The sequence below is a fragment of the Protopterus annectens genome, chromosome 10.part0 (assembly GCF_019279795.1).
Source record: "Protopterus annectens isolate FY-2018-M chromosome 10.part0, PAN1.0, whole genome shotgun sequence".
NCBI classification, from domain to species: domain Eukaryota; kingdom Metazoa; phylum Chordata; order Ceratodontiformes; family Protopteridae; genus Protopterus; species Protopterus annectens.
Genome location: NC_056744.1, coordinates 706,311,727 through 706,337,707, shown reverse-complemented (window position 1 = coordinate 706,337,707; position 25,981 = coordinate 706,311,727). Strand labels below are relative to the sequence as shown.

At 37.9% G+C, this 25,981-nt stretch overlaps 1 protein-coding gene across 2 annotated transcripts in view; it reads left to right on the top strand.

Annotated features, from left to right (window-relative positions):
* Positions 1-25,981, top strand: part of LOC122813289 (FRAS1-related extracellular matrix protein 1-like) — a 1,751,891-nt gene that overhangs the window by 1,037,646 nt on the left and 688,264 nt on the right. For both annotated transcript variants that reach the window (XM_044085535.1, XM_044085536.1), the window contains exon 23: positions 12,655-12,850. In XM_044085535.1, the coding sequence (XP_043941470.1) occupies positions 12,655-12,850 (196 nt within the window). The remainder of the gene's footprint in view (positions 1-12,654; positions 12,851-25,981) is intronic.

Genomic DNA, 25,981 nt, shown 5'->3' with positions numbered 1-25,981 from the left:
AAGGCAGATGCACCCAAGGTCTCTGGGATGCTCAAATACTACCCTTGCACATCAACCAAAAGGAAATGATAGCAGTGCAAAACTCTCTGGCATCCTTCAAACCCTACCTCAAACCAGGGGTTCTTCTCATAAAAACAGACAACACCACAGTCATGTGGTACATCAACAAATAGGGAGGGACTCAATCTTACCTCCTGTGCAGACTAGCCATGAACCTGTGGCTAGTAGCCTCATCCATGGGACTACATCCTGTAGCCCAATACCTACCGGGCATCAACAACACCCTAGCAGACCACTTAAGCAGAAACCTGCTGGACACACATGAATGGCAAATCCACAGACATTTTTCTGCAAATTACCCACACATGGGGGACCCCCCCAGGTGGACCACTTTGCCTCTAATTTAAATCACCAAGTACAGAAATTCTGCACCAGGGAGTACAATCACCTGGCCTGGAAGGTCGATGCCCTGACCTTCCCTTGGAATACCTTCTTTGTGTATGCATTTCCACCTCTTCCTCTCATTCCAAAAGTATTAATCAAGATAAGGGAGGAAAAAACAAAAGCAATACTCATTGCCCCAGATTGGCCCAGACAGCATTGGTACCCACTGCTGCACAGCCTATCTCTCCAGCCCCCTGGCAGCTACCTCTTATACCTCATCTGCTATCCTGGGGGGGGGTGGGGGTGGGAGACAATGCTGCACCCAGACCTTCAGACATTCAAGCTCTCAGCATGGCTTATTGTACCATAACCAACAAGGAATCTATGCTAAGCAAGCAAGTCCTTGACATTATCAGTAGGCCATCCACCTCCCCACCTTCTTCCCTAACCCTCAGAACAAGAGAGAAAGGATACTACATTCTTTGGATGTGCACAGGCAAGTCAGATTTTATCTGGATCATACAAAGACATTCAGGAAAACTGACCAGTTCTTGGTCAGCTTTAAAACAGGGGCACAGTGGAAACCAATATCCAAACAGACCATTTCCAAATGGATAGCACTCTGCATCCAATTTTGCTACTCCTTTCATGGAAAACATCCCCCTAGGACCATCAGAACCCATTCCACTAGGGCAACCTCTACTTCCACAGCATTCTTTAGAGGGGTACCCACCAAGGACATCCTGGAAGCTGCCACATGGACTTCAGTCTACACCTTCACCAAGCATTACCATCTGAATCTATTCTCTAAAGCTAGGGCTGGGTTTGCCTCTGCAATTCCGCAGGGCATGCTCTCCCAATCTTAAGTTTATATCAACCTTCCAGCCTTCTCCTCAACTTTGGGAATCGTCCCAGTGGTGATGACTGCAGCAGTGAGAAACAAAGAACATAGTACAGTTGTGTACACTTACCATACATGTAGATGTTCGAGTGTTCTCACTGCTGCAGTCATGCTTCCCTCCCTCCTTCCCCTGATATCTGCTATCCTTAAAGAGACACATATTTCTGTGAGGGTCTTTTACCCCAGGACTACTAATAATTATTAAAATTGGACTTCCTTGGTTGGTTAAGGCAAGAAAAACTGAGGTAATGGCGTCAACTGCTCTCCCTTATAGCTCTGACGACCTGACGTCACCCAGCAAGCGACAGCAGCCGAAGCACAAAACCTTGACTCTGGTATTTGGATTGACTGAGGGCTACCACAGCATGGATAATCCAATGTTGATGACTGCAGCAGTGAGAACACTTGAACATCTACATTTATGGTAAGTATACACAACTGGACTTTCTAGCTTCAACTTAAATACTAAAGTATTCTTGACCACTGTTAGTATTGTAAAAAAATAGTAACAAAAAATAATAAACATCCACAGAAATCGTTCTGTAGGTTTAAATTGAACAAAAACTAATAAATATTCATGGAGATCCTTCTGCAGGTTAAAATTAAATAAGTATCTGACAAAGTCTATTTAAAATGAAAGCACTCATAAAGAAATAAATAGGATGAATTAAACCTACAGAAGGAACTCTGTGAATTTTGTTGGCACCACCAAGGATCATAGAACCTTACAGGCTTGCTTTTCTCTGATAATTGTAAAATTAGGATGTTTGGTATTTGTTTCGTTTGGTGGTGAATATCCAATCTGTAGTTAATTGTCTGTTTAATTTTTTATCTGTTTTAGTGGTTTGAGTGATTAGTTGGATTAAGTTATACAGGTTAATTGTATCTATGGGGTTATCCTTGTTTAGTAGCTGCCAGTCTGTATTCAGGTATCCCAAGATGATGGTTTCTAGGGAGATGTGTTGAGAAATCCAGTGTAGTATGCTTTCTGCTGTGGGGATGTCCTTGCCTAGGAGTATATAAATAGCAGCAATACATAGTGTTTTCTTTTTACTATTAACATATGAGGACTTGTAAAGGTCTCTTTATTCCTGAATGTGGGTAATCTGATGGGGTGAAGGAATATTCTAAGGAGCTTTTAAAGATAGTGGATATGTTGCTAGCTCGTTTGTGTTTTCTTTCAAGTCTTAGTATGTTATATTTAGGGGGTATTATCTTATTGTCACTTATGTCTTTTTAGCCGGGTTTCTATGACTATTGCTATGTCTAGAGATTATGTTGCAATGAAAACATGGAAGTCATATATTTTGTTATAAATACTTCTTAGGTTCATATTGAAATGTAGTAGGTCAGTTTTGGTGGCTTTTGTTGAGGGGAATTTGTCTTAGGTTTATTTTTGGGATGTTTGTGTTTTTGTCATTTTGATTATTTGGGCCTGGGTTTGGATGGATGTCTCCACTGATTTTAAGGGTATGAAGTTTAGATATAAGGTATTTTTTTTCTGTCAAGTTTGTTGTTTTATAAGGAGTTATTTATGGTCATATATTTTGTTTTGAAGTATTTGTAGTAGAAGAGGTTATTGTGTGATGTTTTGTACACATAATGTGCAGTTTTGATATTAGCATTTAGTTGGTGCTGGTTACTGAGGTAGAGATTAGTTTGGATTTGAGAATTTGATAAGGAGTCTGTTTTGGTTGTTTGTTAAGTAACCTAAGATGAGGATGCATGGTAGCCTTTTTGGTTATATTATTTAGTAATAGCAGCGGTTTGGATATGCTCTGGAGTTGGTGTGCTCAGTTTGGTGGTGTAGGTTATGTGGGAGAAAAGTCAGGTAGGTTTGGCTTTGGGTTGTTGGGGTGATAGTGTTTGTATTTAAGTTATGGTTATGATTGCAGTGGCAGTTGTAATTTTACAGAGTGGTTGGTTGTAAGTATTAGCAGGTCTGTTACTTTTATGAGTTATAAGTAAGGTTATTGGTCAGGATGTTTTTTTTTCTCTGATTTAAAACTGAGTGGTTGCATAGCTTGGGCAGAACTAGATTTATGGGACCTCCAAACCAACACCACACCCTAAGAAGCGTCATGGGATGCCTTGTGCTAGATCCAGCCCTGCATTCAGTTCAACAGACCATTAAGGAACTTAGTCCAATATCCCACTTGTACCAGAGCATAAGATCATTAGGAATCAAACCCTGAATTCCAGGAAATAGCTCATTAACATTCTTATTAACTGTCATCACTGCTAGGAGGTGAAAAGAACACTTTCAGGAACCCCTAGACTTAATCCCCTGTGCTATCAGACAGAGTTACAGCATCACTGTACCACTTGTATGCAACCATGTGTTAATGTATATCTGGTTATAGTTAACTTGGTCGAATACTGATTGATTGACATAAATGAAATGCAGTCAGTTTTGACTGAAGGTGTTACTGGGTGACTTCCGGTTTAGTCCACAAAGAAAATTGGGACTGACAGTTTGTGTTCTACTGGGAGTATTTTAGGTTAGTAAGGGAATAGATTTAGTATGCATGTGAGTGTGAGTGTTTTAGCTTTAAGGTAAGGATTTGGAAAAGGGATAGATTTAATGTGTGTGCAAGTGTGAGTGTTTTAGTGTTAGGCTAAGGGTTAGGTAAGGGGACAGATTTAGTATGCGTGTGTGTGTGTGTGTGTGTGTGTGTGTGTGTGTGTGTGTGTGTGTGTGTGTGTGTGTGTGTGTGTGTGTGTGTGTGTGTGTGTGTGTGTGTGTGTGTGTGTGCGTGTGTGTGTGTACTAACTGTCTTATGTAGTGGGCAGTATTTCAGAAAGGGCATTTTTAAGTTAAGTTGCATTATTAGGGTTAGTTGCAGGGACAGGGCTAGTGTTAGGGTTAGCATGCATGGTTATGAAAGGGCAGGTGGGCATAGCCCTTCACCAGTTCAATTAATGTTGATGTCAACGAGTACAGAATTCAAAGACGGTCTTCATTCTTTCTTTCTGATGTTAGTGATGGGGTTGTGTACAAGAGGGATCAAGTGCCATCAGATGAGCCATTCACAAAGGATGTGCAGCATTTTTGAACTATATTTTTATGGGGAATATTGTACTTGCAGTTTCAGGTAATTGACCTGTATTTTCATATTAAATTGCATACTGAAGAATGTACCTTGCTGGGAGAAGGACATCACAGTACCAAAATAACAGTGAAAGGAAATGGTGAAAAATGTACCTTCGCTATTAATACTTTACAGAGTGTTAAACTTTTTTCTAGTAGAGTGTATCTATGGATGTGCTTTTGTCATGCTGAAAGAGCACAGCTATTTAATGAAATCAGATAACACTATTTCCTGCTTATTATCTCAGGGATAGCTTCATTAATACATTTCACCTTTAACAATCATTAACTTAAGTGTGACAAAAGCATAAAGCAATGGAATTCTGGAATAAACTCATCTATTACTGCTGAACCATGGTTATACACATATGGCAGATAGAGGCATGGGCTCCATGAACATGTGATAACAGATGGTTTAGTGTTGTGCACCAAAAAATCCTGATATGTAGCCTGCTATTTTCCCATCTGCTAACCTTCCTTTAATGGTAATCATCTTCCCTTTCCTAAAGCCTGCCAGTTCCTAGTGTTTTCCTGCCTACTCTGACCCTCACTGCAGAGACTTAAATTACCCAACCCAGTTCCCTGTCTGTTGTGGAGGTGATCAGATTTGTCCCCACCTCACCACATATTTAAATATGTTTTGAGCTTACTTCTAGTATGTACAACAGTCTTTATGCAGCCATTAACATGGCTGCATTGGGTGTCTGTGAACAATTCTACATAGGTTTTTATGAACTCGTAGTTGGGAGGGGCATTGGATTTTGATAAGCTATCACTTGATAGGGTGTAGTTTGCTTTGGAATAGTTCCTAACTATTACAGGGTTTGCTGAGATTACAGAGTTGATTTTTATTTTGAAGGAGACAGTTTTGTGGTCCAACCTCACTAGTGGATGCAGTGTTATCCCTTATTGGTGATTACCAGGCCCAGTATGTTTGAACCTCTGGTGAGTGTGCACACTATCTGGTCAAGGGTATTTGTTCTAATAAAGTCCAGGAATCGTTGTGCCTGTGAGAATGAGGCACTGCATGTTTCCCAGTCTATAAAGGAGTAGTTAATGTCTCCCATGAAAAGGGTATTTGGTTTAATGATGAATGTCTCCAGTAGGTCTAGGTACAGGCTATGGGTTTCTAGAGACATAGAGGATGACCTATAGCTTTCTGGGATATGGTACGGGGCTTTGCTATTGTGTTTGCACATGGATAAAATTCCAGGGCATCATCCTGTTTAACCAACCTAGAGTTATGCTTGTTGCTAATATAGATTGAGACACTTCCACCTTTTGTCCCTGTCTGGGCACCTGATGGTCTAAATGTGTGGAAGACACTGAAGCCTTGCATTGCCAGAGTTCTTTCTGTAGATTTAAACCACATCTTGGTAACAGCACAGATGTCTATATTCTCTAGAGTGAGGAGAGCTTGTATGGTGAAGAGCTTTTTGTTTAGGCTCCTAAATCTGAACAGTAACACCATCAGATTTCTTTGGATTTTATTTGCTATGTCCGTAAGTTCAATTTGAAATAACCTCAAAAGGCTTCTGAGGAGGTAGATAAAGGTTTAGCCAATATTCTGAAGCCTTGAAGAGACAGGTGCAGACCATTTTGTCCAAAGCAATATGATCTGTTAACTATGTCCTCCCATGCTGACAAATATTGAATCCCCCTGGAAAGACAGACACCAGAAGCTAAGCCAATTATTGAAGTCAATCATCTTTTGTTCATACTGTGGCATCAACCTTGATGAAGGTAGAATGCTGCTCAATGCAAAACACATACCTGCCTGAGACACATATTCACACAGTTCTGACTGAGTTTGCATTATGGTGGGGATTTGGAAATTTGCCCTTTCCCCAATGTAGTGTGATCTCAAAGTTTGTATATATATATATATATATATATATATATATATATATATATATATATATATATATATATATATATAATTAGTGGGTGGTGTGGGGGGCACAGAAACCCCAGAGGAGTGAGGTTCAATGAACGGCATTTCCGGTGAAATGCAGTTTGATGATATGATTCTTCGATGAAGTAATGTAGACTTGAATTGAGTGCCTCTGTAACTTGGTGGATCCTGGTTGCAGATAAATGACTAACCATTATCCTCTTGTTCATGTCTGGTGAATGGGGCATCTGTGTGTCATACAATGGAGTGCCCTGTGACAAGAGTCCTGTGCAATGTTCTGGCATGCCTTTTGAGCTTTGCACTTGCGGCTCCACTGGGTGTAGGAGCATGTATAATGTTTGGTGTAGCTATTGGTGAGTGCTTAAGAGATTGCTGAGGATAGGCATTACTGTTAATAGGCTTATGAGGTTTTTGAACTTTGGGATTGTGTCTCAATATAGGTTGGTCTATGTGTGTGATACACATTATGAGTGGTGGATGTAGTGTGTGTGTTCTTGACAACCTTTTTTGTATGTGAGATTTTTGCCTCCAGTGGAATTGTGTAAGTTTAACTCTTGTATACTGTGTTTGTGTTTTTAAGGATTAAATGGTTGTCTGTGAACATAAGAGAATTGCTCCATTGTCTCAAGATGCTCACATCTACCAAGCTGGCTATAGAGACACTTGGAAATTGTTTTGACCTGTATTTGGGTGGACAAAAGAAGAGAAATGGCAGCTACGCATTGACAAGCTACCAAAAAAAAAAAAAAACAGAAAAAAGGTGTGCAGAAGAATCTCACTGTATCCAGAAAAACAGCACCAGAAATTTAATTAATATAATTAACTTTATTGTACTTTTACATAATAATACAAGCTGTTAAGCGCATTCGTCCCTTCTGCTACTGGGACTTCATCAGAACTGAAAAGACACAACTGAAACCTCAATATATACCATTCCTTCAGACACCAAGCTATTTTATTGGTCACATGATTTAATTAGTTAATTGATCAACCTATCACATGAAACAACTTACCACAAATCATCAAATATTGTGGAAGTTAAACACACACAACCCAGGACAAAAATAAACACTAATTATGCTTGTGAAAGTAAATAATCATTTAAATGTTAAACACAGGTAAAATGTGTAAATGTGTACATAAGAATATATATTTAAAAACATTTCAAAACATCCTGAAAAGTATGTATTTATATATAAAATGAATATCATAAATGAATACCTCATTGATTTCATAATTTAGCTGCCCTCATTTTTAGAACTGAGACTATTGACACATTATCATTTAACCCAGGTGGGTTCATGTTGTTCAATTTTAGCTGGCAGTATAATTCTCTGTATTCCAACTTAGTCTCCCAACTACCTCCTGTAGGGTTAATAGTAATAATCTCAAAAATAGCAAAGTAGAACTTGGTGCATTGTCACCTGACTTGGTTGTTGTATCATAAGTGTGCTTGTAAATTCTCTTTCTAAAATAATATTCTGCTTTTCCAATATAAGAACATGAACAACTCAAACACACCGTGATACACATCACATCTTTAGTGCCATAATTACTGCTTTGTAATTTAACCTTAAAATTGTTGGATCCCAATTCTATATATTCCCCTTCATAAATATTGTGGTATTGTTTACAGTGCCCACACTTTTTTATCCCACCTATACCTGGTAAATCTAAGCTTCACAAGTCTTTTTTTGAATAATCCCTTCAGGTTATTAGCTGATTTACATACAGAATGAAGATGGTCACCTACAGTGGTTGAAATGGAAGGATTTGCTCTTCAAATGTTCCAATTTTTCTTGATAATGTGCTTTATTATGCTGGCTGTATCACTGTGTTGCAAAACCATCACTCCTTCAAGAGGATTTTTTGTTAGCATTAAATTAATTGGATAACACTTTTGTTGTATTTATTGTTGAATAATTTCCCAATAGAGGCTTATAATAACTCTGTTGTTCTTCAACTTGCTTAGCTATACCGTCTACCACGGTCTTGGGGTATCGTCTCTTGTAAAACATATTTCTTAGTTTATCTTCTCAACCAGTACTTCTTTACTGGAGATCATTCATGCCAGCCTAATACACTGTCCCTTGACAAGGCTTCTTTTATGTACTAGGGGTAAGAACTTTTAAAATGTAAAAAAAAAAAAAATTACTAAATGTGACCTACCTATAGATGCTGGATCTAAAACCAGCCAGTGTTTTGTTCATTGTAATGTCAATGCACTTATGATATAGTAACCAAGTCAAGTGATAACGGACTGTACACACACTCTTTTGTGTCACATCCAAAAAGTTCTACTTTGCTATTTTTTGAGATTACTACTATTAACCCTATAGGAGGTAGTTAGGAGACCAATCTGGTATACAGAGAGTTATCCTGGCAGCTAAAACTGAATGCCATGAACCCACCTGAGTTAAACAATGTGTCAGTAGTCCCAGTTCTAAAAATGAGGGCAGCAAAATTTTGAAATTGACAAAGTATTCCTTTATGGTATGAATTTCATATATACATACATACTTTTCAGGATGTTTTAAGAAGTTTTTTTAAATATATATTTTTATATACATGCTTACACATTTTATGCATATTTTTATGTATATTTAATATTTAAGTGATTATTCATTTTCCCAAGCAAAATTAGGGTTTCTTTTTATCCTGGTTTGTGAATGTTTAACTTCTAAGCCATTTGATGACTAATTAACTCATTTGACCTATAAAAGAGCTTGGTATGTCTGAGGGAGTGGTATATATTAAGGTTTCAGTTGTCTCTGTTCAGTTTTGATGAAGTTCCTGTAGCAGAAGGGGCAACAGTGCTTAACAACTTGCACTGTTATGTAAAAGTACATTAAAATGGATTATTTTAATTAATATCCTGGTGCTATTTTTCTGAATACAGTGGGATTCCTCTGCACATCTTTTTTTCTGTATTTGGTAGGTTACTGTAGGTCATGGACTGGGTTATGCAGATTCCTAAGTAGATATGTAAACTTTACTGCCCCCATATAAATAGATATAAAGGGTCTATATTAGATCACCAAAAATGATAAATACTGAATACAGTGGGATTCCTCTGCACATCTTTTTTTCTGTATTTGGTAGGTTACTGTAGGTCATGGACTGGGTTATGCAGATTCCTAAGTAGATATGTAAACTTTACTGCCCCCATATAAATAGATATAAAGGGTCTATATTAGATCACCAAAAATGATAAATACTGAATACAGTGGGATTCCTCTGCACATCTTTTTTTCTGTATTTGGTAGGTTACTGTAGGTCATGGACTGGGTTATGCAAATTCCTAAGTAGATATGTAAACTTTACTGCCCCCATATAAATAGATATAAAGGGTCTATATTAGATCACCAAAAAGGATAAATACCGAATGGTCACATGAGCGAAAACAGCACCCCCCCACACACCCCCGCTAAATATATATTCCAACTCCGAGATCACACTACAGTGAAGAAAGGGCAAATATTCCAATCTTCATTGTACTGCAATAAAAAAAAAAACATTGAGCTCCTGCATATTCGCTCATGTGAGCATTCGATATTTATCCTTTTCGGTGATCTAATATAGACCCGATATAAATACACATACGCACACACACACACACACACACACACACACACACACACACACACACACACACACACACGATTTTCACAGACTTTGTGATTTTAAGCCAAGACATTTATTCCCCATAACCTACATGGTTTGTTTATTCTGTTCTTAGATTCTGTTTTAATTTTGCTTATATAGAAATACAGTAAAATTACAGTGGAATCAAAAAAATGTAAAAAAATAACTGCTCTTAAGAGTCACAAGTATAATGCCTGGTATTTTATTTCATGAAACACAATTTAAATTTTAATAATCATAAATAAATACCCCTACCTTTTGACAAGTGTTGTTGTGGCCTCCCTTCTGAATATACTCTCAATCATCAGATATTCTATTTGTTCTCACCTGTTCCCAACATTTTTATACATGCTATGCTCAACTTGCTTCTCCAGTAATGACTGGTCTGTCATGTTCAGCATCTTGAATCAAAAGAAATGGCTCGCAAATTGTAAAATACTGTTGAAAAACAGTTGAATAACTGGAAATACAATGAACTTAGCGTACCACAATTTATTGAACGCTTTCATCAAAACAACTTCATCAGAAAACAAGTATAAACAGAAATACAGCATATAAATGCCATCAATTGCACATAATTAATCAATCAGTTAAACAACTAATAAAATCAAGTAATAACATGTTTAAAGACCTACTTACAATAAATCAGAAATGTCTCACTATAAAACCACCTATAATAAAACTATTTTAAAATTAATCAAATATAGACTCTCCATCTTTATTAAGACCTAACCTTCTATATTTTAAAAAACGTTTAATGTTAATCATTCCATTTAACCCAGGTTTTCTATCAGCTCCCAATTTTACCTGCCATAATGTTTCCCTCTGCTCCAAGTAATTCTTGAAATCTCCTCCCGTCAAATCAATGTTGCCAACTTCCAGAATAGAAAAAATAAATTTTTTGAAATTCATACATTCTAACGAATGTTTATATAAAGCATTCTTATCATCTTTAGTCTTGATACTATAAGCGTGCTCCCTTATACATTCACATAAGGTACGTGTAGTCATCCCTATGTAAAATGCAAGGCACCCACTACAAAAACTAATATACACGACACTGTTTGTCAAAAAAAAAAAATTCTTTTTTCTATTCTGGAAGTTGGCAACGTTGATATAAGGGGAGGAGATTTCAAGAAAAATATAGAAGGTTAGGTCTTAATAAAGATATAAACATGTAAAATGCAAGGCACCCACTACAAAAACTAATATACACGACACTCTTTGTCAAAAAAAAAAAATTTCTTTTTTCTATTCTGGAAGTTGGCAACGTTGATATAAGGGGAGGAGATTTCAAGAAAAATATAGAAGGTTAGGTCTTAATAAAGATATAAACATGTAAAATGCAAGGCACCCACTACAAAAACTAATATACACGACACTCTTTGTCAAAAAAAAAAATTTCTTTTTTCTATTCTGGAAGTTGGCAACGTTGATGTAAGGGGAGGAGATTTCAAGAAAAATATAGAAGGTTAGGTCTTAATAAAGATGGAGTGTCTATATTTGATTAATTTTAAAATAGTTTTATTATAAGTGGTTTTATAGTGATACATTTCTGATTTATTGTAAGTAGGTCTTTAAACATTTTATTACTTGATTGATTGATTAATTATGTGCAATTGATGGTATTTATATGCTGTATTTCTGTTTATACTTGTTTTCTGATGAAGTCGTTTTGATGAAAGCGTTCAATAAATTGTGGTACGCTAAGTTTGTTGTATTTCCAGTTATTCAGCTGTTTCTCAACTGTATTTTACAATTTGCGAGCCTTTATTGTCCACGGAACCATTTCTTTTGTTTCAATTTGTTTTTGACTAGTTTTGGATACACTTTTGGTAATATTCAGCATCTTGCCTCTGATTGGAAATTGTGGCACATTAATGTGTAAGTGAGCAATGCAAACTATATGAGAGCAACACTCTTCTCTTACACCCCTTCTACCTGTGATTGGATTGGCCATGTCAGCAGCCACCAAATTCTCAAAAACATATTACCCTATTACTGCTGGTACACTGCAACAGTTATGTGGTTTGCCCTTCACCATGATAAGGAACTCCATAATAATTCTTTTCAAGAAACGTATCACAGCAGTATAGTATATTGTGGATGTTTGGTATATCACACTTGGAGATCTCTTTCTGTTTTGTCCCTAAAGATGTACCTTCTCTTTACCTTCCAGGTCCCGCCCCATCACCTTCTGCCATATTTGTGGTACAGTGTAATACTGCTCTACCAAACAACAACTCGGTATTCATAAATCACAGTGCCAGTATTGCTTTTAAAATTCTTTATAGTGTGCTCCTCACTGAAAATATTGTGAAATTAATCAATGGACTGAGAATGAGTGTCATACCTCCCAAGTACCTGACCTATGCACCATCTGCTATATACTGCAATTCAAAAACTATCTTGAATATGCATACAAAAAACAAAAGCAATCATAATTTTTTTCTGTTTTCTGAACCAATCAGCTCAATTCAGAATCAGTAACTTTTCTTTTAAAAATAAAGTAAAATAGAATGTTAAAGACGTCTGTGGTTCCTATGATATAAGGTTTGGGTAGATATCAAAATACAGCTCAAACATTTAAAAGAAAAACAAATATAAAATTCATGCTCTACAAAAAAAGGAAAATATAAAAGTGCTACACAAATATTTTAGTTCATGGTTGTATGTACGTATAGTTGATGAAATTATTGTTTTCGGTTGCTTTTGCAGGGTCACTTAGAATGGCTTATTCTGCATTCTGGGATGAATTTTACACAAGAAGATGTGGATATGAATCAGATCTGGTACCGACATATACCAAATCAGGATTTAAAAAGACATGACGGCTTTCACTTTTTTGTTACTGATGGAGAAAATAATTCCCCTTCTGAGATCTTCTACATCTCTATCAAAATGTCAGAAAAAGGTAAGAAATCTAGAATCTAGAGGTGCCTAAATTTCATTACATAAAAATTTGGAGCCACACAAATCAGCAGTCTGAAGATTATGTGCAAATTATACAGCTGAATGATATATTTTATTTTCATCTTAGCATCATAGGGCCTGATTCCAAAAGACTTGCTCTCAGTGTAGTTGACGACTTACACTGAGAGCAGGTGTTTTGGAATCTGGTCCCTGTTATAAGCCTGTTTGTAGATAGGACTCACATGGATGTAAGTCCTCTTACACTGAGAGGAAGTCTTTCCGAATCAAGGCAGACTTACACTGTGAGCAACTCTTGTGGAATCTGGCCCTCAATCTTTACAATAGATTAGTCATATTCCCATGCGATTCATGCTATCAGCAGTTTAAAAAGAGTGTTATTTACTTTTGTTAACATTTTAAAAGATTTGTAATCAAGTCCCATTTATTGTGAATACCCTGGTGAACTTAAAAAAAACAGAATTTAATTTGCAGTACATTAGAGAAATAGCAACCATAAAAATATGGTTATGTAACTGTAATTTATATCATAGCAGCACTGCACTGAGCTGCAATAAAAGGTAAATTTTCACTAGGTATCCAACAGCCTTACACAACAGAATATTTGAAGTGGTGTTGGCTAGTACCTGTTGTTTAAAGAAGATAGAGGCTCATTTTAAGTATAAAACAGAGCTAGTTTTAAAAAAAATGTATATATTCATAATAGACTCTATGTGTCATTGGTTAGAAGAGTCACTTTCTTTTAAAATTATTTTAATCTTACTTTAGCAGAAGATTAAGTTCATGGTATAAAGTTCTGTATCTGAGAAGGTAATTTGTTCCTCTGTAACAAGGCTGTTGTGTGAGCTGTATAAGGTCTATGACTATGAATTGTTGATATCTAATAATAGCCACACATATGACCTAAGCAATTGCTACAGCCAGAATACGTTCATTGACATGACACAGCATGGAAGTGGATGTTATGATGGTAAGAAGGAGTCTGGATGCTATCTGCATCCAGGACACAAGATGTAAGGAAAGTGCAGCAGAGCAACTTGGCTGGGATCCAGAGTCTACTACTCAGGGGGAGGACAGACTAGAAATGGTGTGAGAATTGTGGTGAGGCAGAGGCTTCAGAAGGCTGTGAGAGATTTCATCAACATTAATGACAAAGTCATGACAATCAGACTCCAGTGTAGGAATAGTGCAGTATTCATAATCTCAGCCTATGCACCACAGCAGTGTTGTGATATCAAGGAAAAGAGTGCATTCAGGCAGCAGTTGCAGGACCTACTAGATAAAACAGGACAACATGACTTCATGTTGATAACAGGGGACCTGATTGCATATATTGGAACTAACAAAACAGAACAGGATATTAGGACTGCCTGGGTCCCCATGGTTGGAGCAACAAGAATGAAGAAGAAGAGGCCATTCTAGACTTCTGTGTATCAGTAGCTTTTCGACTACTGTTTGTGCCTTTATTACTGTTTTATTGCCTTATTTTCCTGTGTTTGTGAGCTTATATTGTTGATTGCACTCGTGGGCTAAAGTATTGCTTAAAAGTAACTAACAGGCTAATACACTCAAGTGTACCAGCCTTTGATAGCAATTTAGTCGAAAACAAAGCATTTACTGCATTTTTTCCTGTCTGTTTGAAAAAAAAAAAAAATATCTCTCCTTTCCTAAACTTTACTTGCTAGTTGTTCCAGTGATCAGATTTTGCTGATCCCTGGGCTTTGTATTTGGTTTCTGTGTTCCTCCATTTTCTTGTGTGGCCAGAGGTAGTTTCTTTACTCACCAGTGGGAGTGGGGAGTACTGAACTGCTTGTTTGTCGTCAGAGGAGTGGTTAGAAGCAGCAACTTGTAAATTGTTGGCCATTTTGGGTCATTTCCTGTTTTTTCCAGCCCCCTGCTATAAAGCACGCGTTAGTGCGATTTAGCGTGATTTAGCGCGGAGCTGCTACCGTTGCACACTAGGGCAGTGCCGGTTAAGCAGATTTAAACTATTAGGGCTACCTAAAGTTCACTCTTCAAATTTTCCCTTAAAACTACCTTCCTCAAAGTGTACTACTGTTCTATTTAGTGTATCCTACAACTATAAATTATCTCTACTTGACTCCCAAGTAGACTATTCTCTATCCGTATAGCTAAGCACTTGCTCCTACAGTACTTATCACCTCGATACAGCACTCTTGTTATAGAAAGTACCTCAAAAAAAGCAAACCCCATTTCTCGGTCACCCACATCCCCAAAACCTTGTTTAAGTTTTTCTGTCTATTCCTTCTAGCATGTCGAGGGATGAGTTGCTAATATCCTCTCCTGCTCAGCTGGTGAACCTGGGATTATTGAGGCAATGTTACAATTGCCTCATGTACACAGACAACCCTCTCCTCCTCCCACAAAACACAAATACATGCGAGAGATGCAACTATACGGCCAAACTGGAGGCTGAGCTCTCTCAACATAGGACTGGCAAGACCAGACAGGAGGAGAAGGTAACCACACACACTATAGACCCAGTCTCACATAATACCATCACAACCTCAAATCATACACATAAACACACAAAGACATACTCGGAGGCTCTGATCAAAAATCTACCAAAACAGCAGAGGCCACCAAAGCAGACACCCAAACAACTACCACCTCAGAACACAACACCTGCATCACATAGACCACACAGTCAGAGTGTCAAGCAGTCACAGCCCTTAAGGCCAAACACTATGCCAGACACACTAATCATTGGTGACTCCATAGTCAGACACACTGACGTCCTGCTCACCAGACTGAGTAAGGAGAAGGTCACAGTAAGCTGCCTGTCGGGTGCTAGAATCCGCCACATAACGCATGCACTCAGGTCTCTCAACAGCAGGTACAAGTACAACTCAATCATTGTCCACGCTGGTGTAAATGACCTGAGACGTACCTCCCTGGACTTCATGAAAAGAGACATAGAGGAGCTCTCTGATTATGTAGCCCAGGCAGGTATGACCCTGACCTTGAGCAGTATCCTACCTTCACCAAGAATGATGCCACAATACAGAGATAAGATGATCAGCTTTAACAATTGGCTTAAACTCTGGTGTCATTCAAAAGGGATCCAATGTCTGCCTGCCTGGGATGACATGCTGGACAAGCCACGCTGCTTCGCAAGGGACGGCTTGCACTTGTCACCCCTGGGATTCCGGATTTTGGCAAAGGCTCTTGCCACCCCCATAGTGCCTTTTTTAGGCAAGGCTCAAATTTTAAACCTACCACCCTAGAACAAAACAAAGAAAAAAAACTAAGGGTAATGCTGCTCAATGCCAGAAGTCTCAACCTCAAGATGCATGCACTCGAGGCCCTTCTCAGTATGGAGAACATCGATGTCTGTGCTGTGACAGAAACCTGGTTCAAGGCTCCTGAGAGCATCCCAGCACTATCAGGTTTTACCTCATATCATGCGTTCCGGCCACAAAACCCAGACAATACCAAGAAAGGAGGAGGGGTATCCATATTCATCAAGGACACCCACACCTCAAGATTGGTGGCATCGCACGATGCATCGGAAACCATCCAGGTGCAATTAACCATAGGCAAGACTGCTCTGCAAATTGTAGCATGTTACAGGCCACCCTCGCAAACTCAGGAACCTCACATGGCCTTCCTGAAAACACTGGAGGGGATAAATGTATCTCCGAACACCATCATACTAGGTGACTTCAACTACCCTAATATAGACTGGGAACACTACTCAAGCCCAAACACTCTAGCCCAAAAGTTCCTGGAATTCATAAACTCAAATGCCATGGAACAACTAGTCACCATCCCCACAAGAGGAGAGAACATACTTGATCTCATCATCACGAACATGGGAGCACAATGTTTAATGCCAGAAGTGTACCCCTCACTGGTGAGATCTGATCACAAACTAATCTCGCTGGAGGTCCTCATCCCGCCCCCACCTGAAATGAAAAAGACCACAGTAAAGAACTTCTCGAAAGCCGACTTCACACTTCTAAAGACTAGTGTGGTCTCCTTTAAGGCCCCTGAGCCGGCGGTTAACATTACTCAAACCGCTGAATCACTTACAAATGCCTTCTACCAGCACCTGCAGGGCTGCATGGACAAGGCAATCCCAAGCAAAACAAAGACTCTTTGTACCAAAGGCAAGCGTCCAGTCTGGTGGACCCCAGCCATAAACAAACTCTACAATAAAAGGAGAAAGCTACTACAAGATAGAGCAAAATCCTTAAAAGGTAAGACACCGCTGATCACTATAAGTAAAAAGCTAAGAGCTCTCATAAAATCATCCAAAACTAATTTTGAGAAAAAAATAGCTAAGGACTCTAAAGACAACCATAAAGCATTCTTTAGCTATGTCAGAAACCTAGGAGGAAACTCCCAGATATGCTCAGAATTAGCTCAAAATGATGTGAAGATTACTGACCCTACAGACATTGCCAACATACTGGCTGACAGGTTCAGTGCAAACTTCTCCCCACCCTCCCCGCCTAAAGAAGAGATATATATACCAAATGATTGTAGCCCCCCAAACATCTCCAACGCTCAGGTGAGAACTGCTCTCTCCAAGGCAAAGAACACAGCATCCATGGGACCTGATGGTGTCCCCGGCTGTGTGCTCCATGAACTCAATGAGGAATTAAACCCACAGTTAGGACAGCTGTTTAATCTTAGTCTCACCTCCGGATATGTACCCAGGAGTGGCGCAGCGACTGTGGTCTCACTCCACAAAGGCGGTGCCTCCACCGACCCTGGAAATTACCGTCCCATTAGCTTGACAAGCCTGATCTGCAAAGCCATGGAAAGGATCATAATGGATCTCATAAATAAAGACATAGGGAATTTGCAGACTTTGGATCCAACCCAGTTTGGCTTTGTCAAAGGCAGATCATGCCTTTAAACTTGGTTGACTTTTTCGAAACAGTCACCAAGGCCATTGATGACGGAAAGGCAGTCCATACAGCCTACCTAGACCTGGCGAAGGCTTTCGATACAATACCCCACTCGGGTATCATTGAAAAACTCATCAACTTAAATGTAAACCCATACATTACAAGATGGGTTGCAAACTGGCTGAGTGACAGAACCCACAGGGTCAGAGTTGCTGGCGCCATGTCAGACTCTAAGCCTGTCACAAGTGGTGTCCCACAGGGCTCAGTCCTGGGCCCACTCTTGTTTGGCATCTACTTTTCTGAAGTACAAGCAAACACAGGAGGGTTATGGCTGACAAAGTTCGCAGATGACTGCAAACTGGGCGCTGTAGTTGAGAACACATCCGACACAGATATCCTTCAGAAGGGTCTCACAGAAATGGATAACTGGTGCCAGAGCCATGGCCTCAAGTTAAATGCCAAGAAATGCATAGTCATACCCTTCGGGAAAAATAAGGTTACCCCTAGCTACCATATAGGTGGCAATCCCTGAACACAGAAGAAGTTATTAGGGACCTGGGAACCCAGGTTGACAGTAGCCTTTCATTCGACACTCATATTGCTAAAGTAGTTAGGAAGACCTTCTACATTGCCCACCTTATCATGAAGGGATTCACATCTAGATCAAGGGAAGTCATAGTCTCCCTGTACTCATCACTCATCAGACCAATGATCGAGTACAATGCCCCATTCGGAATGTATCTGACCCGACACTTGCAGCAGCTGGAGAGGCCACAGAAGTTCCTCACCAAAAGGATAAAGGGTCTCAAAATCTGTCTTATGCTGCACGACTGAAAGAACTCCAGTTATATTCAGTTGCGTACCGCTTGCTCAGAGGTGACCTATGCCTGACATACAAGGCCATGTCAAACCCAGATTTGATGAATATGCTTCATCTCAAGAAATCTAGATCCCTCAGAGCCACAAGGGCGGGTGACTTAAACCTCGACACGGTTATTAATAGGACGTGCTGGAGGGATAGATTCATCACCCAAAGACTCCCTATGCTGTGGAACAAAATCCCGGTTTATGTGAGGCAGAGCACCTCGCTGGCCTTGTTCAAGAGGAATCTTAACCAATGGATGGGAGATCGCAGATACACCCCAGGGGTTACCTCAGTGTCACTGCTCGACAGAGGCACAGCTAAATAATGGGCATAGTTTCTCCAAACTAAGGGGTGGCGTAAGCCACAAAACTATGGGCTAGGCTTATAAATGCCCTCGTGCAGATAGCCTAGTATGAACCTATGAACCTATGAACCGGCTTGATGGTGGCCAACATATGGTTCAACAACAGAGAAAGTCACAAGATCACCTTCAAGAGTGGCCAACATGCAGCTAAGATAGATTTCCCCCTGTTAGGAAAGGCACTGGGGTAGAATCAGAGATTGCAAAGTCATACACAGTCTGCTTCAAGTGGTAGTCAGAAAAGCCTCTAAGATTAAAAAAGATGAGGCTAAAGATCTGGAAGTTCACTGGAGAGAAACTGCTAGAGTTCAAGGAAATTCTCAGGGCTCTTGCACCTCAGGAAGAAGACGAAATAGGTGAGGTTGAAAAAGAACGGCAGCACCTCAAAACAGCACATCTGAGGACTATAGAACATGTATGTAGCTGACACAGCTATGAAAATAAGGCACATAAGGACTGCTGATGGTGGAATGCAGATGTCCAGAAAGTTATCAAAAGAAAGAAGCATGGAGGAAAAAGTGGAAGACAGAAAAGATGGACCAGGCTAATAAGGAATACTGGCTGGCTAAAAGATGTTAAGAGAGTGGTTGCAATAGTAAAGCACATGTTCTAAACTTCCAGAGTACTTTTGTATATCTTCAGCAGAAGAATGTGAGTGCCAAGTGTGCAGGTATTGGGATATATTTACACAAGAGCCTCTGTTGATTGTGGCTCAATGCTGCAGCAGAAACATTTACAGGTTTTATTGTCATTGTGAATGTGTTCTTTGAACATCAGCTTTGAGCTTTTATAAGTAGGGAAATGAGGAGATAGTAAAGACTGAAAATGTGATAGACCAGAAAAGTGAGTCCCATGAAGACATTAAGAGGGTTGTCCTGGAGGAGGGGGGGGGATGAATAATGTTTTTTGATGGGGATAGTACCCCCTTTTTTGAAGAGAAAGAAATAGAGGTAGATAAAGGAAGCTATGGAAGGCTACATGGAATTGAGGGTAGGTGTGAGGATTATAGATGAGATAAGGCATAAAATACACATTATACAGAAAGGAGAACTATGTAGGGCTTCCAAATGAAAAGTTAGACAGACACCTGGGGGTGGGACATGTGAGTATTATACTGACTTTCACCCCATTCAGAGAACCTCAGATTTCTCCCTGCCTGAGATTCCTGGGTGAGGAAACCCTTATGATATGGGGGTTGAGGTCTCTGATGACTTGGTGGTCAGAGAGCTGACCACCACAGAGAGGTTTGTATTTTTTTTCTCCCCATAGCCCTCTCCACTGTAGCCTCAACTTGTTCTTGAATCCCAGGATGCTAGCTTTCCAAGCTACATTTCCATGGTGTGCCCAAAAAGAAGGCAGCCATCATAGAGCCTAAGATGGGTTAGTTGAGGATAGTTTTGATCTTTCCCCTGCCCAGGCTTCAATGGATCATGAGTATTGCAACGAAAATGCTTTTACTGACAGAGTAAAACTACACCATTAATATTTTCATCTATAGTTTTTAAATGATGATGATAATGCAAAATATGATAGGCAAAGAGCAATACGATGTTATCTGTAAAATGACAGCTACTGATATATTGGCACTGCTACATTTATTATTGACATAATATTGCAGTGGTCTAATCCTTAGTGCAAAAAATAATGTGCATTCATTGAATAGTTATTGTTTCTATTGATTCTCAGAAGTGTAGCTAGGGTATAGTGAAAGAGTCAACTGCTGCAGTCACAAAGTGTTAGGGGGCATAGTTGGCTGATCTCAATTGCTCTTTAATGAATATTGGCTTTTGAAACCTGGTATTGCATTTGTGGTCAAACCTGAGCAGTGTAGCATTCCTTGTATGCTCTAAATTGTAGCAACTGCTAGTTACATTGTAGTAAGCAGTTTGCAATATAGAAAGCATCTCTCTGTCTCTTTTTTCTTTATTAATCTAAAACTTCAGCGTTCTGTAGCACTCCTTGCAGAGCAGAAACTGAAGCAAATGCTTGGTGCAATGCAGGAAGCAGTTTGCCATAGCTTAAAAGTACTCATCGCTATAGTGCTCTCTGCAGAATATAAACTGTAGCAACTGCTTGCTGCATTGTAGGGGTTACTGCAGTATTTAGTAGAAGTGTCGACTGAGTACTGTACTATACTATATGTAAAGTCTTTTTTTTTCTTTTTTACATTTTTTTTTTATTATTTTGCTCTTCACCTCAAGCACTGAGGGGGGTGGGACACAACTTTGTGGGTAGCTGAACCATCTATACCACTGCTGATTCTTATTATTACTCATTTATTTTTCCTGAGGGAAGTAGCACTTATGGGATGTGGGGAAGGGGGCAGCTGCTCCTGCCTCCTGTTCAAATAATCAGCAGTTATCCTTTATCTTATCACATGCTTTATAAAGAGGAAAATGGATAAAGGTGAATGAATAAAAATTTTTGACAGTGTGTGTTTACTAAATACTGCAAAGTACTGAAGCTATATTATTATATTTTCCACACATATCTATTACTGTACAGATCACTATGCTGGGAATGAGATGAAGTAAATTCTCCCCACTCTGCCACCCTGTTTCTTGACTAAGCCAAACATGGAATCATAAAAAAACTGCCAAAGTATAGTAAATAGCATAGCTTTATTACTTATTTTTCCTGTCTTCTAACTAAGAAGTAAAGGAATTGAATGGAACTACATTTCTGATGTTATGTATACCTTTAAATAATTATGGAATGCATTGTAGACTAAATGAAATTATTACAGGCACTTCTCAACTTCTGCAAAAGAATACCTTCAAAAATGTTACATAACTGGGGTGAGTTTTGTGGTATTGATTGACTTATTGGTCAATAATTTGACAGCTTTTGGTAAATTTGCAGTTTGTTCAGATTCATTTAGGTGTTGTTGTTGAAAGACGTGTATAGCCTTATCAATGAGCAATGAATTACTTATGATGATTGTATGTTATGTTATTGATATAGTTGTATGTTTTCCTAAACATACCTACGAAATTTTGACTTTGTTCAAAGGATAAACTGCTACCTTGCCAAAGTAGCCAATTTCTTGCCAATAAAAAGTTCAGCAATTCCCACTCCTTCACCCCTGAGGTACACTGTACTCCTAAAAGCCTTTGCAGAATTTAAAAAGGATTTAGAAAATCCCCAGTACATTATTAATAACATGCAAGCTATATTCAGTGAAGGTACTGGAAAGGTCATTAGTAATGCTGTACAGAAATATAATGCTTTGTTTACTTGTTTTATTGTATTTATGTATTATCTATTTATTTACTTATTTTATATTTCTTTACTGGGGTAGTACTTCCATTTTTGACTGTAAACTTCATCAGATGTTATAAACCTAGCAGATGTTAATGTAGCTACAGGTAACCATAAACATGCTTCACATTGCAATAGACTGGATGACAAATATTTCAGAATAACATTACTATGAAGTTCATTTGCAGTACAAATTAAATTTTGCAATGACTTTCACAGTCGGTAAATACTCATAGTAGATCAAAATCGATATTAAATATGGCATTAGTAATGGTCATGTTATACTTACTTTTTTTAAATTTTGTATTAAATATTAACAAACATTAACAAATAGATACAAATCCAACCACTGAATAAAACAAATAAAACTATATACAAAGTGCATAACAAATGCTAATAAAAGCTAATAACATCAATAGTTTTCTAACAAATCTTTATAAGTTTTTGCCAAGCTAACCTCTTACACACATTTTTGGTTAGATTAATTCATTCAGGAAAAAGAGATTGTAGTCTTAGTTTTCCAATTCATTGTAATAACCTTTCTGGCACTTGCTAGATAGACCACAGGAGATGCACGTGGTTTCTTGGACAATGATCTGGTATAGGGACATTAAATAAAATGAAAGAATCAGTAATATTACATTTGTCTGACCATAAGACTTTAACAAATTCCCAAATCTTTCCAAAATGCAGCAACCATTTGACATTTCAGAATTATATGTTTCCAGTCTGCTTCCATATTACTATTACACCTCCAATATCTTAAATTTTCTTTTTTATAAAATAAAGCTACTTTATTTGGAGTTAGAAAACTTCTAAGTACAGATTTTTTAGTAGCTAGATGATGTGAAGTTACTAACAAATTTCTAATATAACCTTTTATTTGTTTCTGAGAATATTTCTTTATCTTTGTACAGTATTCCCAGTGAAACACATCAAAGTCTATAAAATCAGATCTTAACATTTTGTAAATAAATCACAAGTATAATTTATTTTTATTTAAATTATTATTAATCTGAAAAAAAGAATTCCAATATCTTATCTTAATGCCATTTGTATATTATTATTTACAAACTCTGTAAAAGTCTGTATATTTAACAAATTTAATTTTATTAGTTTTATACCTACCTAAACATTTTTTCTGCAGTATTTATTTTTTCCATCTAAAAATATAAACCTGAATTTTAGATTTACCCCAAGATTAGTTATTATGTTTATATTAAAAGATTCTAAACAACTAATAGTATGTGCTATAGGAAACATCAACACCATTAGTTGTTTAACCAAATGATTACTATCCATTAATGTTTAAAAATGTTTAGCAAATGATTAATACCAAATATAAATGTGCTGGAGTTTCTATTAAACAATATTTTTTTAAAACCCAATATATTATAACATCTGCATAGCTCTCAACTGTCCAGATATTCACAGAATGTCCAGATTATTGCCTTATATTCTTGAACCCTTCTTTATAAGATTTGTGGTTTTATGACAAATCTTTGAGGATTGATGTCACTAAATAATGACATGAGTTTCAGATTCCATATCCTTCAGAAAATGGATTTTAACTCAAATCCTTTTAATCTAGCAACTTTCTAAGTTTATAAGAACAATATTTCAAATCTGTCCCTATTTTGGACCCTTGTCCCCCTATTATTTTAAGCTTTATCCAGATTTATTGTGCTAAAAGGTTGAGAGGTATGATTGAGACCCATTTCAGGTAAAATACTTGGGGTTAAAATTACTTCATGTAAACAATTCCAGTTCAAGCTTTGTGATGTGTTTATCCAAAGACTAATAATGTTTAAAATAGCTGATTTAATATAGAGATCTATATTAGGGAATCCAATACCATTCTCCTCCCAGCTTTTTATATGCCAATCATATGATATTCTTGCTTTTTGGGGATACCACAAAAACTTTATTAATATAGAATTTAGCCTTTTAACAATTTTTAGGGGGTAATAATAATAAAGATTGAGCAAGATCTAAGGTATTTAGCAAAATTATCATTTTTATTAATGTAAGTCTATCTTCCATTGAAAAATATATTCTATTCCAATTTTCAACTAACTTTGCTATATTGTTAACTACGTTATTATAATTTGATACTAATTTCTCCTTCCATTTAGCTTCCATATTAATTCTTAAATATTTAAATGATTTTCTCAATTAAATTATTTAAAATTTAAGACGGAAGTTACTGTTTTGTTAATAATGTTTCTGTTTTACTATGATTAAATCAAGTAGTTTGTCAGTTTTGTTTTCTACTCAATATCTGAGTGGTTTGGCTGGCTACAATCAACTGTATTAGAAGCTGAAGTTTAGTACAAACTTACAGTTTTAAAGATAATAATATATTTTATTTTTCTGTCTATTTAATTGTTTAACTTAATTTTGCCTGACCGAATTATTTTATATATTTTCTGGCATTGCTTTCTGTTCTCATCTATCCTGAAACTGGTTTCCCCCCTCCCTCCCACCGTATTCTTGTGGTGTTGTTATAGTTGATGGCTATGCAGGTGCCCACTCCTACTGTAAATTTGATCTGGGATAACCCTCCCAGTCTAGTGTTCACTCTACTTAATACAGAGAGACATTTGAGAAGGCCAACACACTCCCTCTCTCCTTGCACTTTACCAAAAAAATTGCACTTTATTCATCTGCTTTTACTGTATTTGTGTTTCTTCCTACTTTATTACTTTATTTTGCTTTCGCCTCTTCTTAAAAGTACTCAATTGTATTTCTTCTGCTGCATTTATTACTGCTTGGTAGTAGCCTGATTACATTGTAACTGTTATTCTAAGCCTGTTGGTTTAAGCACTTGGGCTTCAGCCCATTTGTTTTACATTAAGAATGTTTGTGGTCTGCACTGTTGTGGCAGGACAGGTAGCTTACATCTTTTTAAGTTGGGAATTGCTGATTGGAGGCTCAGTGTCTGTTATTCTAAAAGTGTATTAGTTCTGGTTTAAGCACTTGGGCTTCAGACCAGTTATTTTACATTAAGAAGGTTTGTGGTCTGCACTCTTGTGGGAGTAGAGGCTAAATTCTGCCCTTCTCAGCTGGGAATTTCTGGTAAAGGCTTATTGTGCCCGCTTATTTGAACTGTTTCTTTCTGAAATTGGTGTACTCTGCTGTAGCATAGACTACATTCAGGTCTGCTGAATATAGCTTTGTTTTTATAACTTGAGCACGAATCCAGGTCATCTTTCTTGGAGAAGGTTCCCCTGCATCTTAGTGGCAGGAGTGTGCAGTTAGAACTTGTCTGATTGAAGACTGCTGGAACAGGGCTCAGTTATGAGCTTTTTTACTGGTTAATTGTGTAATTTGTTTAAATCAGTTTGCTCATTTTCTATTGTTATAAAAAAATGCACTTTATTCATCTGCTTTTAGGTTCATAGGTTCATAAGTTCATACTAGGCTATCTGCCCTAGGGTATTTATAAGCCTAGCCAGAGTGTGTTTGGCTTTCGCCACCCATTTTAAATTAATTTTGCTATGCCCTTTTTTGAGGTTAGTATACTGTGCCTCTGTCTAACAGTGACACAGAAGTGATACCCGGGGTAAACCTACGATCTCCCATCCACTCATCAAGATTCCTCTTGAAGAGAGTCAATGAGGGACTCTGCCTAACCTGGACTGGGATTTTATTCCAGAGTGAAGGGAGCCTCTGGTTTATGAATCTGTCCCTCCAGCATGTCCTATTTATTTCAGTGCTGAGGTTCAAGTCTCTCGAGCGCGTAGC